General features: G+C 41.3%; 1 protein-coding gene across 1 annotated transcript in view; it reads right to left on the minus strand.

Moving 5' to 3' along the window:
* The window catches only part of LOC143284796 (uncharacterized), a 16,729-nt gene extending 9,187 nt beyond the window's left edge, over positions 1-7,542 (minus strand). The window contains exons 1-3 of the mRNA XM_076591825.1: positions 7,410-7,542; positions 1,727-1,924; positions 291-696 (exon numbers count right to left, since the gene is read on the minus strand). Coding sequence (XP_076447940.1) covers positions 291-696; positions 1,727-1,924; positions 7,410-7,412 — 607 coding nt within the window. The 5' untranslated portion in view covers positions 7,413-7,542. The remainder of the gene's footprint in view (positions 1-290; positions 697-1,726; positions 1,925-7,409) is intronic.
* Positions 7,543-18,752: the final 11,210 nt, after the last annotated feature.

An 18,752-nucleotide genomic window follows, 5' to 3' on the forward strand; every position in this document is an offset into this window, starting at 1 on the left:
TTTTCTTATCGAAGTGGATTTTTATACAGAATTTTGCTAGGAACAACCCTTTTGTTGCCGTGGGTTCTTTTACGTTCGCTAAGTGCATGTTGCACACGGGACCTCGGTTTATTGTCTCATCCGAATGACTAGCGTCCAGACCACCACTCAAGGTCTAGTGGAGGGGGAGAAAATATCGGCGGCTGAGTTGTGATTCGAACCAGCGCGCTCAGATTCTCTCGCTTCCTAGGTGGACGCGTTACCTCTAGGCCATCACTCCACATACATACAAAAGAACGAACGTACTTCACCTTCTTTAATTTTGGAATCTTCCTTCAGACCATCACAAGCCGGTCTTGCCTCTTTGCCCCCTGTTGTCTCGGAGAATGAGTTGGAGTGCTTGCGTTCAGCAGCAGGGAAGGACTGATGGATTGTCTGGAGTTCAGCCGGAGGATGGGAGCGTGGAACTTCAGCCTTAGAGTGGGACTGTTTGGGTTCGTTCGTGAGCTGGGAAAGCTTGACTTCAGACTTAGAAGAAGAACGCCGACGTTTGGTCTTTGGGCGCGAAGCTGGGAGCTTGGCCAGGTAGCTGTCATAATTCACTGCACTGATGATGAAGAGCGGACCTTGGCCTGTCGCCCGAAGGTGATGACTCAGTTCCTCCAACCTCTCTAGAACGATGGTGTGGGCAAGGTCTCCCACAGCTATGCTTTTATCCTGCAAGGAGTTTAATCATAAATTCTGAGAGAAAACATAAAACACGTCCCATAACTGTTTGACCCAGAATGAAAATCTTCAACGCAAAGTCATCTTCAAGGGAACGATGAAGGTCCACAGAAACGAAAGAACCGATGAGTTAAGAGTGCCCAATCCACAGAAAACAAGAGATCCCAGAATGTGGAGAACGAAAGATTCCAAAGCATAGAACATTAGAGATATCAGAACCTATGATATCAACGATTCCCAAACTAAAAAGTGACAAATCCATGTTTCTGGGAGGCAAGAGAAATTCAGCGGAATGTGAATATAAGTGATACATGATTATTTATATAATATGAGAGAAGGCGAGAGTTGACATGAATGTAATCTATTTCAATATCTTTTTTTCCCATTGAGTAAAGGAGAGAACTAACTCACTCTGTATAAGTGAGTGCACACATAAGAAAATTGGCCTTCTGATGGAGGGAGACCATCACTTTGACCGAGGGTCATAGGAAACGAGAGATCTGACGCCTCAGAAAACAAGAGATCTTGTACAGGTCCTAAAAAAACACCCAGTGATCGCAGATTCTTAGCTATCTTCAGCAACTTCGTCGTTTTCTTCAGCAACATCAATGTTGTCGCCTTCTTCATTTGAGTAAAATAACAACAATACTGTCATCATGATTGTCATGTTCATCAAAGTCGCCGTTATCATCACTGTAGACGTCGTCGTCATTCATGTGTTCCTGGTCGTCGTCATGATTTACAACATCAACATTGTGTCACTTTTTCTCATCATCATCGTTGCTCTTGCTGTCGTCGTCACCGTCGTCACCCTACCAGAGCATCCAACAGCATCATTGTCATCGTCGTCGTTATTTCTTCAGTCTTAGTTGACAACATACATGTACTGGAATCATGAGTGTCATCGTCCACCACTTCGTTGTTGTCTTGCTCATAAAAAAATGTCACTTTTTCTCATCGCCGTCAACGCTCACTTTGTCATCTTTATCAGCCTGATCATTGACCTGAGTTCACAACCTACCTGGGCATCCAACAGCAGCTGGGGTTCAGTGCCGGCAGCCGGCGCCGCGTGGCTGAGTGGCTGCTGGTTGAAGTGGAGGGCAGGCACCCGGTAGCAGTCGTGACCCACATTGGGGTAGTGGCTGTCCACGAAATCCGAGGTCCATTCGGCGAAACTGCGCGTCACCCCGTCCACCTCCAGCTGTAGCTGGTCCAGATCCTGTGGACAGTGAGAGTCGTGTTTGGGGTGGTCTTGTTCCGTACATCACAGAGAGACAGACAGCTTTGCGCACGAGCGAGAGTGTACGCTCTATATCTTTTCTGTTCTCAACCGGCCCAATGTCCATCTCTGCCTGTTCTCCCTGTCTGGTTGATGGTTTGTTGTCTGCTTAGATGAAACATGTTCCTTCCAAAAGAAACTGCTTGTCTCTACTTTTAGTGTTTCATGTGCATGTTTTACACGTCTTGTTTTACATTCTACAGCGCAACTGTACATGGTTTACATTGGAAGGAGCCACACAAATTAAATTGAATCATTACTATCATTAGCATATTGTTATTATTATTAGTGTTATTATTATTAGTGTTATTGTTGTTGTTGTTCTTGTTTAAAAAAAACAAAAAAAACAACAACACATAGGCTACTCTGAAACTTTCCGTTTTCCTTTATGTCGAAGGTGAGCGCTCTCTACATTTCCTTTCATGACTCGACATAAGATGAAGCTGACTAGACCCCAGTCAACAAATCTGAACAGCTTTCAAACAGGTTTCTACATATCTCATGGCCGGTCGCGTGCACAACCTAATGTAGGGGGTCACTAAAACTGTGAACATTTCGACACGCTCATAGCATTATCAAATTTATCTCAGAGGTAGGCAAAAATGTCACCTGTTATAAGTGTACTCCAGTTTTGTACAGCCGAAGAACCGAAAGCTCTCCCGCCTTGTTTCCATGTTATTTTGGGAACGTTAAAGATTGTATCATCAGCGGAAGAGCAGAGACACCATAAAGGGAAAGATCTGCTTAAAATGTCAGAAATATACTTAGGTGTACTTAAAGAAATTATATGAAAGCATACTGGACATATATGTAAATATATATATATATATATATATATATGTGTGTGTGTGTGTGTGTGTGTGTGTGTGTGTGTGTGTGTGTGTGTGTGTGTGTGTGAAATATGGTGACAGAATGGTTACAACGCTCATCTGCCAATAAAGAAAACAATTGAGGGTGTAAGTTTGAATCTCGCCTTTTCTCCCAAGTTTGACTGGAAAATCAAACTGAGCGTCTAGTCATTCGGATGAGACGATAAACCGAGGTCCCGTGTGCAGCACGCACTTGGCACACTGAAAAAGAACCCACGGCAACGAGAGTGTTGTCCTCTGGCAAAACTGAGTAGAAGAAATCCACACTGATGGGCACACAAAATGTTAATGTGTAAGCATGCCCTCACGGCCTGACTGAGCGTTTGGTTATGCTGCTGGTCAGGCATCTGCCGAGCAGATGTGGCGTAGCGTGTATGGATTTGTCCGAACGCAGTGACGCTTGCTTAAGACACTGAGACTGAAATTGTGTGTGTGTGTGTGTGTGTGCGTGCGTGCGTGCGTGCGTGCGTGCGTGTGTGTGTGCGCGTGCGTGCGTGCGTGCGTGCGTGTGTGTGTGTGTGTGTGTGTGTGTGTGTGTGTGTGTGGAGAACAGAAAAAAACAGAAGGGAACATCGCTCTTCCAAATTTAACAGGCTTCCTCCAGTGATGTTTGTGTCAGGCCTATAGATGTGCTTCCGGTTTTAGGATGCTGTTTCGACTCGGAAGGTCAGCATCAACTTTCACACGTGCTCTGTGCACCGCCACGGACGGAGGTTTCAGTTTCTTTTTCCTTTTTAAAAAAACAACAAAAAAACATTTATTTATTCAGACAAAGGTTTACAGATACAGAAATTATTTGTTTTGTGCATTAGAAAGTATAGGGAAAGCATAAAATTAAGTTCTAGGTACTAACAAGTCCACAACAGCAAAACAATATATGTTCAATGGCAAAATTCCAACGTAGCATTGTATAGCTTTATCTTGTATTAAACAGTTATAAAGTGCCCATTTTTTCCACAAACTTGTTATATTCCATTGTTATGTTAACCCACTCAGTACGGCCCGTCCTCTCTTCTCCTCTACACAGACCCCTCGGATGTCCAGTGGGTGTCTCAATGACCCAACCTTTAGCTTCCGTCGTCAGAATTGTGGTATTCTTTGTCAACATTCACCTCTTCAGTATAAGAGCCTTCCGCGTGCAATATTTTGATGATGGTAATTGGGGTGAAACGGTGTTAACGTCGTCTCTTTCGCCGTTCGTATGGAGAGAGTTAAAGGCATACTTGTCTTCTTCATATGCCTGTTTGAAGTGGGTTTTTTTTTAACATTTGTAGTATTCGTTTTACTTTGTTGGTTTCAGTTTCTGTCTCAAGGTGTCGAATCGTGCTGACTGATCCATACACACTACACCACGTTTATGAAAATTTTTTTAAATGTGACCAAGCGCGCTATGCTTGCTCCAACACTATTCACGCACAAGCCACAGCAGACGACAGTTTTCCCTCATAACCCGCGCACAGAATGTGTGACGTCACTCCGCTTACATCATTTTGTCCTCCTCGCCAGACACCTGCTCACAGCTCGCCCAATGTCGCATCCCGGTACGTCATTGGCTGAGAGCAAACTTGTGTTTCTGTTCCACAGTATTTAATTAATAGCTCTTTTGTTAGATCAGTAAACTACTAGTATTATATACTGGCAGAATCGTCTTAATTCCATCTTTAAATCTATTCCATTTATGTTCGCCTACGTGAAACTGATTTAACGCAGTTTGTAATTTTCAGCGACGAGCTCGTTAAAACTGACCCTGTTCAGGTGACTTAAATTAAGATTATAAATTCATCTTAAATAATCAACACTTCATTTTACACTCATTATAAAGTAGGCGTTGAGCTCTTTCTTTTGCAACTTATCCGATGCAAATCGGTTCAGTAATCATCTAGAAATCTGTCACTGAACACCTTGTAACAAACACAATTGTCATTGGATTCTCCGTGATTAGTGACGATCTGCTTGCAAGCACACGTGACGCACTTTGCGGTCCGCTAAACTTGCATAAATTGGCACAGTGAATGATGAGTGGTCATTTCATACCTGGTCAGTCATCTGACCAGAGCCTGCTCTCTCTCTCTTGCTGTGTCGCGGGCAGTGTGTCGTGTGTGTCCCCACAACAGCTGACACCTCGCTACGTATCGCTTTGTCTTCTTCTCATTATTTCTTCTTCTTAGTCTTCTTCTTTTAGAATATTGTAAATAAAACAATAGAAAAACCCATTTGTGACTGGCCTCTATATGTTCCTGGCCTGTGCGTGGGATCTTGTCTATCCTTTCATTCAATAAATCAATTAGTTTAGTTCTTTTGTACTGTCTGTACCCTTCAGTAACCACTCGGTACACGGCTACATAAAAGTAGTATATGGGGAATCAGAGTGGGGTCTGGGGGGATGGAAGAGAGGTGCTTGACCAAGACAAAAAGCCAGTGCTCTCAAGTCAGGTTTGAGAGCCTACAATCGATAAATAAACAAACAAAAAAGAGGGAAGAGGATTATGTAGGTAGATGAAAAGTAAATACTCAATAAATAAGTAGATTAATGAATAACCAATGAAGGAGCAGATAAATAAATAAATACATGATGAAAATAATACACATAAGTGTGATTATGAAACTCTCTCTCCCCTCTCTCTCTCTCACTCACAGACACACACACACACACACACACACACACACACACACACACACAACTACACCATTTACCAAGGTTACACCCCAAAACACAACCTTGAATATAGGAAACGAAACGAAACGAAGTTTCATTTTACGAGGGCAGTACAGCTGCTTTTTTACATCCAGCCCTCAAGGGCACAAAAGAATGAAAAGCGAAAAAAAAGAAGAAGAAAAAATAGGAAAGAAAAAAAAGAGACAACAACAACAACAAAAAAGACAAAGCAATGGCAAAACACAGACACAGACACAGACAGACACAGACACGCACACACACACACGCACGCGCGCGCGCGCGCGCACGCACACACACACACACACACACATATGAAAATAAAGCGCATAAATAAAAACATGTACACAACCTAAGTACGACACAGCGACACATGTTATCATTGAAAAGATCAAATCATTATAAAATAAAATGATTATTATTAGAAGAAGGAGAAGGAGGAGGAGGAGAAGAAGAAGAAAAAGAAGAAGAAAATGATAACAGGGAGGAGAGACAGTGACAGACACCGATAGTTGGAACATGGGAAGTGAATTCATGGCAATTATCATATATATATATATATATATATATATATATATATATATATATGTGTGTGTGTGTGTGTGTGTGTGTGTGTGTGTGTGTGTGTGTGTGTGTGAAATATGAATGATATTGAAACATAATCAGTACATTTTAGGATATACAGGTGTCAACTTTTGAAAGATTCATCGGGTAGGAATAGAAGCCAAGCCCAATATAACCGAAAGGCCTGCTCGATAGGCTATAGAGATAGCATTGTGAAGCTTAGATTATGTAAGTAGGTATGCATTACCCCGGCTTCGTCTCTAATGGGTAAGTTTATGAGTATACAGATTGTATTGTATTGTACTATATTGTATTGTAAAGTATTGTAGATTTCTGTGTAAAATTCAGACTTCTTTAGAGCGTGTCGCCACAGTGCAGCGCTATCTGTCCGTTTGTTTCTTTCTTCTGTTTGCAAAAAATTGTTTTGATTTGCAATCAAATTTAATTCTTTTCTACGACGGGTGCAATAGCCGAGTGGTTAAAGCGTTGGACTTTCAATCTGAGGGTCCCGGGTTCGAATCTCGGTGACGGCGATGGTGCGTAAAGGTGGAGATTTTTCCTATCTCCCAGGTCAACATATGTGCAGACCTGCTAGTACCTGAATCCCCTTCGTGTGTATATGCAAGCAGAAAATCAAATACGCACGTTAAAGATCCTGTAATCAATGACAGCGTTCGGTGGGTTATGGAAACAAGAACATACCCAGTATGCACACCCCTGAGAGCGGAGTATGGCTGCCTACATGGCGGGGTAAAAACGGTCATACACGTAAAAGCCCACTCGTGTACATACGAGTGAACGTGGGAGTTGCAGCCCACGAACGCAGAAGAAGAAAAAGATTCTTTTCTACAGAATGGTACCAAAGACAACTATCCAACTACCTTGTTGTCTGCATGCTAGCAGCCTACGGGACTCCGGGTTTGTCGTTTCAATCTCTCAAAGTCTTGTGGGGAGGACAGTAAAACTCCCTATCCGTGCGAGAATCGAAAACTCGCAGCCACGGATCCATCATCTACACAGGTTTGGGTGGGGGTGGAAGAATATGTGAAAATGCAACGCAACTGCAACATATATATATATATATATATATATATATATGCACACGTGTGTGTGTGTGTGTGTGTGTGTGTGTGTTTATCTATCTATCTATCTATACGCATAACTACTGATCATTAACCAGGACAAAAATCAATTGCGCAACAGGATGCAATAAAATAATAAGAAAGAAAATCAGTCACTGAAAGTTGCCCCATATGATATAGTGAAATAAGATCTGTAGGCCTAACAAGACACGCATTTTAGTGCCATGTGTACTTACCATAGTCCGTTGAAGAACATGCAGATAACGTACAAAGGACGTTGTAACAGAACAACACCAGTGGGTTCATACGCAGCCAAACAGCCAACTGTGTGAGGAAATCATGCACTATCTCCGGCATACAAGCAGTTTCCGTAGGCGTGTGACGTGTCCAGAAGTTGAGTGGTTCACAGTGTCAGTTTCTGTTTGCAGAAGTGTATTTGTGTAAGACAGTCTAAAAATAGGACACATGATGGCTCGAATATACTGAGATACACAGTGCAAGAATTAAACATGTACGCACTTGCACCTATGCATGCACAATTGCAAGTGGCACATACACGTGCATATATATGCGCCCATGTACACCCACACACACACAAACACGAGCGCTCACATCACGCGCATGAGCTCACAAAGGTTTACACACACGCGCGTGCGCGCACGCACATGTATACACACGTACACGCACCTACGCACACGCACGCACATGCATGCACGTACAAATACAGAAGAATCGGAAATATTTAATACTTTCACCCCTGTTGGGGCATGGAGGATAATTAGTAAAAACACCGTTATGTTGCAGAAATAGGACTTAAACAATACCAAAGCACATGTTTTGACTGACAGAATCTTGAAACACACACACACACGCACACACACACGCGCACACACGCACACACACACACACACACACAAACACAGTCCATATTCTGTCCCATTTTGGCAAATTTTCCCACTGTCTGCATACTTCTCTAACTACTTTCAACATATTTCAAAAATTGAAAAATGAATCTGTATTCATATATCTATTTGGAATTAACCATAATAAAAATCGTCTCTGATCATACTCATTTTGCAGATACGACAAATGCGTAATTCATGTAGAATATTATGAAACTTGTGGCTGCCGCAGCTGTACTGAATTAACGATAAGATTAATTAACGTATCCTCTTATCTAGGTACACACACATCACACACACACACACACACACACACACACACACACACACACATACAGCCGCCTCCCCCAACCATCCCCCCCCCCCCAGGCCCCCTCGTGTTCCCGTGACAATATTAGGAGCGCAATTCTTTCCGTGAAGGAAAAGACAAGGGCAGCTGAGGAGGAAACAAAACAAAACAAAACAAAACACAAAAGCAAAAAACCAACAAAAAAACAACAACAACCAAAAAAAAAAACCCCAAACAAACAAACAAACAAAACCCACCAGGAAGTGAATGAAGAAGGAAACTTAGACAAAGCTAAAATCCTTTTGCGAAATATTGCCAGAATGAATGGAGCAGAAAAGTGCAATAAACTACAAAATTAAATAATAATTAGCGTGTATCTGTTGGGGGCGCCGTGACAGAATCAGTGAGGCGTTGGACTTGTAATCCAGTGTTTCCCAGTGATCAGAGTTCGAAGCCGTGTTTCGGCATGTGTCCTTGGAAAAAAATAATAAAGCCTGGTTGTTTTTATAACCATAGCCCGTGTGTTTACCGACCACCGACACATCCACGTACATTTTCATTACAACATCTACACAGAAAAAATTTGACGTGGATCAAAATCGTTCTTCCCCACCCAACAAACCCGCGCGCCACCTAAACACAAAATATCGGCGTCAGCTTTCCCCTTGTACTGGATTATTATGATTCATCTGATGACAAGGTAGTTAGTTAGTTATCAGCAGTGTGAAAATCCCAGAAAAATAATAAACAAGCAAAATGGCGGGTACGTAAGTTTAGCGTGCTGTCTTGACGCAGATGCAGAGATCAATTTCAACCAGGAAGACTTCCTAGACCGTGCCAAGGACACATGTTATGATTCATGCACGGATGTGCACCAGACCACAGGCACACTAGTGAAGCATCATGGAAACAAAACTAAACATGCAGAAAGAAGGTTAGTTTAGCGTGCTGTCTTGACGCAGATGTTTTGATCAGTAACAATCAGGAAGGACTTGCTAGACGGAGCCAAGGACACATGATTCATGCACGGATGTGAACGAAACCACAAGCACATGAGTGAAGCATCATGAAAACAAATCCAAAAATGAAGAAAGAAGGGTTTTTTGTGTGTGGATATTTTGATATGTGCGATACCAAGCAGATATCTATTCCGCATGTTATTTCACACAGCTCAAATGAACATGCAATAAAAACTTTTTAAAAAAAACAAGAGGCAAAGTCTTCGTGACTCATGTGATTCATACTGATTATATATATATATATATATATATATTAAAAAGAAACAGATGCGCAGACTATTATGTCACAAATACGTTGCCTTTTCCGCCAGAACGACCTCTTAGGTGAATGTAAATTGTATCAGGCATCCACTCAGTGTACAACACAACAGCCTTTCTAAGCCTACAGTCATTTCAAAACTGGGTGGTGGTTCGTCCGTCGGGATCGACGAGGACCATCTAGTCATCCTGGGGGTGGGTGGGTTGGGCTCTGTGGGTGCGCAGATGACTGGTCAGCCAGCCAGTCAAAACTGAGTATACCTATCTTGGATGATGAGATCCGTTGAAAAGAAATAACTTTTACAAACTATTCACATTGTTTCAGTATGTAGCAGAATTTCGCTGTTCCCGTTGGTTGTGTTATATCAATGTAACTTCCACACTAAGGAAAAGAAATTGTGATTTTTGTTAAAAAATAAGACAATTACTACTATTGATCGATGCGTCGATTTGAATTTTATTTCAACCATTTGCCTTCTATGGATATGTCATTTTTCTAAAATTATATTTCAACGAACTTACTTATTTGTTTATTTAGTTTAATGTCAATTCTTGTTAATATTTCACACAAACCTAGGTTACTGAGGCTCCCAAGCGTTGGGTTTATGTGTAGATCAGGTATCTGCTCCTCTTACCCTCCAAACAGATCAGTTTGACTTCACACACACACACGCACGTACACACACACGCGCGTGCGCGCATAAACACACGCACACACACATACATATATATGTATATGGCTTTATGTATAATAAATAAGGACACACACACACACACACACACATATATATATATATATATATTTATGTGTGTGTGTGTGTGTTGTTGTGCGAGCATATTTCTGGTGGACCGCCCCCATTAAAAAAAGGCACCATAATAAAAAAAAATTACTGTAAAATTTGTGAATGAAGCATTGTTTGCTATTTTCCTTAAAGGAAGTGTCATTTTCATGTTCCGGTTGTCCACGAGTCTATCTGTAAGGCTTTATGTATGATAAACACACACACACACACACATATATATATATATATATATATATATCTGTGTGTGTGTTTATTGTACATAAAGCCATACACACACATATATCTATGTATGCATGTAAGTGTGTGTGTGTGTGTGTGTGTGTGTGTGTGTGTGCACGCGCGCGCGCGCGCGTGTGTGTGTATGTGTGTTTATTTATCATACATAAAGCCATACACATAGACTCGTGGACAACCGGAGCATGAAAATGACTCGGAATCAATTCCTTTACACACGTGAACCAAGGAAAATAGCACAACAATGATACAATCACAAATTTTACAATAATTTTGGTGCCTTTTTTAATAGGGGCGGTCCACCAGAAATAAGCTCGCACAATAACAACAGTACCTTTTATTGTCTGATGGCCTTACTACAGGAACAAGCACATCCGGTGTCTCGGACTACGAGTCTCCTTTCTTCCGGCATGACTGTCTGCCATTGTTCCACATCCTATGTCCCTGATGAAGTGAATGTCAGGATTGCAAGAGCAAGTGCAACTTTTGGTAGACTCAATGCAAATGTCTGGAACAGAAGAGGCATTAGTCTTGAGACCAAGCTAAAGGTCTACAGAGCAGTAGTTCTCCCCACACTACTGTACGGCTGCGAAACTTGGACAGTGTACCAACGACATGCCAAGAAGCTGAACCACTTCCACACAACATGCCTCAGGAAGCTACTGAACATCAAGTGGCAAGACAGGACCCCAGACACAGAGGTGCTCGCAAAAGCCACCCTTCCCAGCATCTTCACCATCCTGATGCAGTCCCAGCTTCGCTGGGCTGGACACGTGGCGCGCATGCCAGACCATCGGCTGCCCAAAAGGCTCTTCTATGGCGAGCTGCAACAAGGGAAGAGATCACACGGAGGTCAGAAGAAGCGCTTCAGAGATACTCTGAAGGTCTCTCTGAAAGCGTTTGATATCAACCCTGACTCCTGGGAGGAATCTGCAGTGGACCGTAACAAATGGCGCGCTGCTGTGCACAAAGGCGCCAAGTTGTGCGAGGCCAGCAGGACTGCTGCAGCTGTTCAGAAGAGGCAGGCCAGAAAGTCACGGGCAAACAAGCTCCCTGACAATGATATGCCTGTCTTTGTCTGCCCCAACTGTCAGCGAACATTTCGTGCGCAGATTGGACTATACAGCCATCTGCGCACTCACAGATAGACTCATGAGCATCCTTCCCCCCACCCCACCACCACCCTCTCCCCATCCCCCATCTGGATGACAACGATGGTCATCATCGATCTCGATGGACACACCACCACCATGTCCCTGAGGGCCCTAGGTTCGAGTCTGTGTTGAAGGAGGAGATGGAAATAAGAGGAAGAAGAAGCCGACGAATCGGTGGTTTATTTTCGAAATTAGTGGAAGGCCTCTGCTGTACGTTTTTCTCATCAAAAAATATAACAGAGAGAGAGAGAGAGAGAGAGAGAGAGAGAGAGAGAGAGAGAGAGAGAGAGAGACCTATATATATATATATATATATATATATAGAGAGAGAGAGATTTATATATATATATATATATACAGAGAGAGAGAGAGAGAGAGAGAGAATATATATATGTGTGTGTGTGTGTGTGTGTGTGTGTGTGTGTGTGTCACTATAGGCGTTCATTTATTTTGAGAGAGACAGAGACCGACTGACCGACCGACCGACACACACACACACACACACACACACACACACACACAGCGAGCTTTGATTTTATTACGATAAAGGAGGAAAAGGAGGAACACCATGATGCTATGGACGTCCATTTTAGATTGGTGAGAGAGAGAGAGAGAGAGAGAGAGAGAGAGAGAGAGACAGAGAACGCTGAACACTGAACTGTTTAATGTCATTAGCTGAAAAGCTCTGGTGACATAGTAGGTACTAATCAGAACAAAATGGTGCAAAATATATACAATGGAACATAAAAAAAGAAGAGAGAGAGAGAAAGAGAGAGACAGAGTACACACACACACACACACACGCGCGCGTGCGCTCTCGCAAACATGCGCACACACGCTCACACACACACAAGTTCGGATACTTATCAGCATTCATATTGATAAATGGAACAAATTTGCGTTCTAACACACATATAACATCTTATGAACGCCTCAAGTGCTTGAAGGCAGGTCTGCAAAACCTTTATAGCCATCAATACTGTATTGCGAAATATATCCAAGGTTTCAACAAAGCATGCAAAATCAACATTACGAACAGAAAGACACAAAAAAAATCATCCATCCTCAACTCCACAAAATAAGTAACCCTCTTTAGGAATATCTTAATTTAAAAAAACAACAACAACAAAACACACACACACAAACGTTTTGTATTACTCTTTTCTTTGAATGAAAGCGTTCATGTATGTACATAAATTTTTTTTTAACTCTCTCCATACAAACGGCGAAAGAGACGACGTTAACAGCGTTTCAGCCCAATTACCATCATCAAAATATTGCAAGCGGAAGGCTCTTATACTGAAGAGGTGAATGTTGACAAAGAATACCACAATTCTGACGACGGAAGCTAAAGGTTGGGTCATTGAGACACCCACTGGACATCCGAGGGGTCTGTGTAGAGGAGAAGAGAGGACTAGCCGTACTGAGTGAGTTAAACTTCCACCTTTTGTATAACTGTAGTGAGTAGATAACATCACAGGTTGTGAAAGCCGAATGCTGCGGGATTTGAATCTTCCCCCACTGGCTGATCGTCGCAGACAGGCACGACTAGGCCTGATGTACAAGATAGCTGGAGATCTCACCCCCGCCATTCCCCCCAAAACTTCCTGACCCTGTGAGTGCTGGCCGCAGACGGATACGACCCCCCAAGTATGAGGACTTCAAAGTCTCCAACATCATCGAACGCCGCGTGGTCAGAAACAATCGTGGCTTCCAGCTACCTATCAGAAACACAGAACAGTATGCACATTCCTTCATCGCGCGGACAGTGATGGACTGGAACCATCTGGAGGAGGACATCGTCAGAACAGGCTCTGCCAGCGAATTTACATAGCGCTTGGCAGATTAGCATCGCCTGCCTCCTAAGCATCTGAACAGCAGAAGAGATTTAACTTGTTGTAGCTACTAATTGAGACCTGAATCTGTAGGAAAGACTGTTAGATCAGTGTGGTGGCCTTTTATACTATTTTTGCGCTTTCCCTGTTCCGTCGCGTTTATACCCGAAGATTGGCTCCTGCGACGTATGCATCCAGATCCAGATCAGCAATGTCAGCGTGGTAAGTGCACACTGACGTAGCACACTGTGACAAACAGCTTGTCGGACTCTCGCGGCAGGTAGGTATATGTGGGTTCCAGTGACACTGGCAGCAACTCTTCATCACGCGTTCAAAGCTCTGAATATGTGTGTGTGTGTGTGTGTGTGTGTGTGTGTGTGTGTGTGTGAGAGAGAGAGAGAGAGATTCAGACGGTTTATTCATTAGCGCACGTAAAAGAACCCACGGTAACAAAAAAGGTTGTTCCTGGCAAAATTATGTAGAAAAATCCACTTCGATAGGAAAAAAAATGCGCGCAGGAAAAAAATGGGTGGCGCTGTAGTATAGCGACGCGCTCTCCCTGGGGAGAGCAGCCCGAATTTCACACAGAGAAATCTGTTGTGATAAAACACATACAAATACAAATACAAATTAAGGCCATAGCCCCATATGAACAAGGGGCAATAACAACATTAGTGCATATGTCACCAGAACTATAGCAATTAATTATGACATAATTATATCTCTTAAGTGAAAAGTTTTATATAAATATAGAGCCAAATTACGTATAAGTCCATCATCTGTAGATGCCATCAGCAGATTAAATCGAAACGAACATGGATATATATAATATTTCTTTGGGATAATTTGTTCACGAAGAACACACAAAACGGGGCATTTCAAAACAAAGTGTATTTCATTCTTCTATCTACTTTTACAAAATGAACAAAAGAGATCAGAATTGTGTACATTTTTATAGCGGTACCTGTGGGTGTTTATTTCCGAAAAACCAAGTCTAAATCTTGCCAAAATGAATCTGAGATGTCTATCCATATTAACAAGAGATAATTCTTCACTAAATGAGTAGAAACATAACCCCTGTATATACCAAACCTTTTACTATATGGTTTTCCCAATTCTGCCATCTACAATCGATCATGCGCTGGCAAAGCGTTTGCAAAAATACATTATCAAAACCTACATTTTGGAAATACCAAGCATACCCAAACCCGAGTTCACAAATACATATTCGTACATTTGAAACCCAGTTTCTTTTGCCTCTTAAGTCTAAGTTATATAACATGTTATACGATTTTCTGGAAGTCGATCTGCACTCATTTTCAGCAGCTTTAGCCAATAGCGAACACAACTGATTGCAGTTTATATAAACTGCATGTCTATTTGTTTCCCCATATACTAAATCGTTTGGTGTTTTCATATCAATACCCAAAAACCTTTTAAGTCCAAATAAATGTATAGATTCACAATGCACAACAGCATTCTTTTCCAAACCCCATAACTCTGACCCATACTGTACCATGGACTGGATCTGGGCATCAAACACTCTGGTAAAAAGCTCTAGAGAATTATTATTTAATATGAACATTTTTTCATAATATTTAGTAACTTATACTTTGCTTTACTAGACAGATCTCTGCAGGCAGCTACAAAACTCAAACGAGTAGAAAATAGAATCCCAAGATATTTTTAAGATTTAGCAACTGGCATAGCAATACTATCATACACCCATCGTTCCCTCGATACTAAATAACCCCCGTTCCTGAAAACAATTATACTACTTTTATCCATGTTAATTTTTAACTGCAATTCATTTGCTGAATTTTTCAAATTATTTAGTTGCGTCTGCAAACCTACAACTGTCTCTGAGAGCAAAACTACATCATCAGCCAGCAGCAAAATGAACAATTCCATAAAATCCACAGTAAATCTAGCACCATGTCTCTCTTTATCAATTACATCTAACGCCAATTCCTTTATGAATAATGAAAACAATATAGGGCTACATACATCTCCTTGTTTTACCCCTCTTGTACAGTTCATATAATCAGCAAGTTTATAGCTACAACTTATTTTCGTTTTAACTACACCGTACATGCTCTTCACACATTTATAGAGCTTCCCAGTTATCCCACTTTTTATTAAGATAGGCCATAGTAAATTTCTGTTGATGGAATCAAATGCCGTCTCAATATCAATGAATGCTACATAAAGTTTACGAAAATTGTTTTTGAACGAGCGCTAAAAGAGTAAACATATGATCAATTGTTGAAAACCCTTTTTTAAACCCCGCTCGGTGCTCACCTGTCGTATTATTATATTCTACATATTCCTGAAGTCTATGATCAATTATTGAACTAAACTCCTTACTACTGACATTAGACAGCGAAATACCTCTATAATTATTCGTATTATTAATATCACCTTTCTTATATAGTATAAGAGTTATTGATTCACACCAATTATCAGGAAAAATACCCTTTTCAAATAAAGCATTAAAGAATTTTACCAGAAAATCTACAATTTGTTCACACTCTGTTTCCAACAGTTCTCCAATAATACCATCAGGCCCTGCAGCTTTACGTTTCTTTATTTTTCTAAGTGCAATCAGAACTTCTTCTCGAGAAACAGGGTGGTTTATAACTTCATTTTCTATTTCTGGCAAATTGTAATCGTTATCAAAAGTCAAATCTTTCTCTAAAAAAGATTTAAAGTCTTAAACCAGTCATCCACTGATATGTTATTTTTGGGCTGTTTCTTTTTTTTTCTTTTTTTAATTATAGAAATAATCTATTAATACATTCCCAAAATTCTTTTTGGTCATTTACTGAAGCCATTAATTTATTTAACAAAATTTCATTAAACACTTTTTTCTTCTTAGCTAACACAGTTTATACTCTCTTCTAGCCTAACACAAGAAATATTATCATCTTTATCTAAAGTTCTTCGACATTTTCTTAGTAATCCACGTAATTTACTCCTGCTACATCTGCATTCTTTATCAAACCAACCCTCTTGATATTTACTGTGATCAACTACAATGGTTTTCTTCATACAAGATACACGCTCTCTGATACAGTCATTAAACACTGTCAAAGTTTCATCAACATCAACTTCAATTAATTCAAGAGCCATTTTAAATTTATCGTTGACTTCAGTCTCCCACAATCTGCTACAAAAGACTTGACCATATTCATCACTCCACACATATTTCTCGGTCACCTGTTTATCATTACTATCACTATTTCTGACTAGAATTTCAACTGGAAATGTTATACGGTATTCCAAAGGAAAATGGTCAGATTCAAAACGGTCTGCAACACGTATATCATATAGATCACAAACAAAATAATAAAAATCGTTGGACAAAATAAAGTAGTCATTGACACTGCTTCCACTTTCGCATAAGTAGGTATAGCGACCTTCTTGGTCGCCATTACACAATCTATTCATTACTGTCAAATCCAAGGCAGTGCAAATATTCAACAAATATTTTCCATACGAATTCGTCTGTGTATCCTGAGACTTGCGATTATGATTCACTGAACAGTTTTTACAGTAAGATCCGAGGTTATTGTTTATTGGATGGGAAGGAAAAATATCAGATAACCGACTATTAAAATCACCACAGAGAATCACATCAACATCATCAAGGTTCAACAGCAAGTTTGACAAACAATCTTCGAGTATGGCTATACCATGATCATAGTTAAAGTGTATATAGCAAGGGGAACCTTCTGGTGGTAGATAAATACAAACATAATAGACATCTTTGGGGCTCCGAAATAAACATTTATTAATGATAATATTTTCATATCCAACATTTAATTTTCTAACAAAGGGACAAAACTGATTCCTTATTAAACATACAATACCTCCTGATTTCCTCCCTTGTCTAGTGAACTTAACAGCAGATTTACAATACACAGTAAAACCAGGAAACAGATCAGAATTACAGTCCTCTTCAAATGTTTCAACGAGGCAAACAAAATCAAAGGACAAAACACATCTCAAGAAATCACTGAATATGAACTTTGAACGTAAACCATTAACATTCCAGGATAGAAAAGAAATCGATCTCAATGTATTCGCAGAAAATATATTTGAATGTAGTAGTAGTAGTAGGCCTCCTTCGGTCATGGCTGAGCATGGATAGAGAATATCCGACCTAATGTCTAACTGGGCTGTCTGCTTGAACCAAGCAGCATCGCATGTGACTGTAGAGACCGATGCGAGAGAGACAGTCTCTGTCACAGCGGTCACATGTGTAAGCTGATGCTGGTCTGTTGGCTGCCGTCCCTTTTCTGCTTTTCTGCTGCAGAAGCTGGCAGTTTGTCCTCACCAATCCGTAGCTCATTCTTGAGAATGCTTCTCCAGGTGTTGCGGTCATCTGCAAGGTCCTCCCAGGACTCAGTGTTGATCTCAAGCGCCTTCATGTCACGTTTGCAAACGTCTTTGTATCTCAGCTGTGGGCGGCCGATGCTTCTCTGCCCCGTGGCGAGCTCTCCATAAAGGATGTCTTTTGGGGTGCAACCATCTTCTATGCGGCGAACGTGGCCCGGCCAGCGCAAGTCAGGACTTCGGTGTTTGTCACCTTGTCTTGCCAGGAGATGCCGAGTATGCGCCGTTGGCTTCTCAGGTGGAAGGTATTGAGCCTTTTCTCCTGACGAGCATGTGTGGTCCATGCCTCACTGCCATACAGCAAGGTGCTGAGGACACAGGTGTTGTATACAGCCATCTTTGTCTTCGTGGTCAGCTTGGGATTTGTCCACACTCTTTGTGTGAGGCAGGCTGGCGTTGTGGCTGCCTTTCAGATCCTCTTGGAATAGATGTATTTACAAAAGAATTAACATCATCATCATTACCACCACCACCATCATCATCACCATCACTATCATCATCACCACCACCATTATCAACATCATCGTTTTTACCTGCCAGAACACTGTCATTTTCCGTTACCTTACTAACAAACCGGACAAGTGAAACCTCACACGGACTGGCATATTTTGTGTTTACATCGAATTGAACCAAGCCCAAACCCGCGTTCTCTGATTTTTCCCTGCACTACAAAGCGTGACCCCAATA

Source organism: Babylonia areolata, chromosome 8 (assembly GCF_041734735.1).
Source record: "Babylonia areolata isolate BAREFJ2019XMU chromosome 8, ASM4173473v1, whole genome shotgun sequence".
In the NCBI taxonomy this organism is placed as follows: domain Eukaryota; kingdom Metazoa; phylum Mollusca; class Gastropoda; order Neogastropoda; family Buccinidae; genus Babylonia; species Babylonia areolata.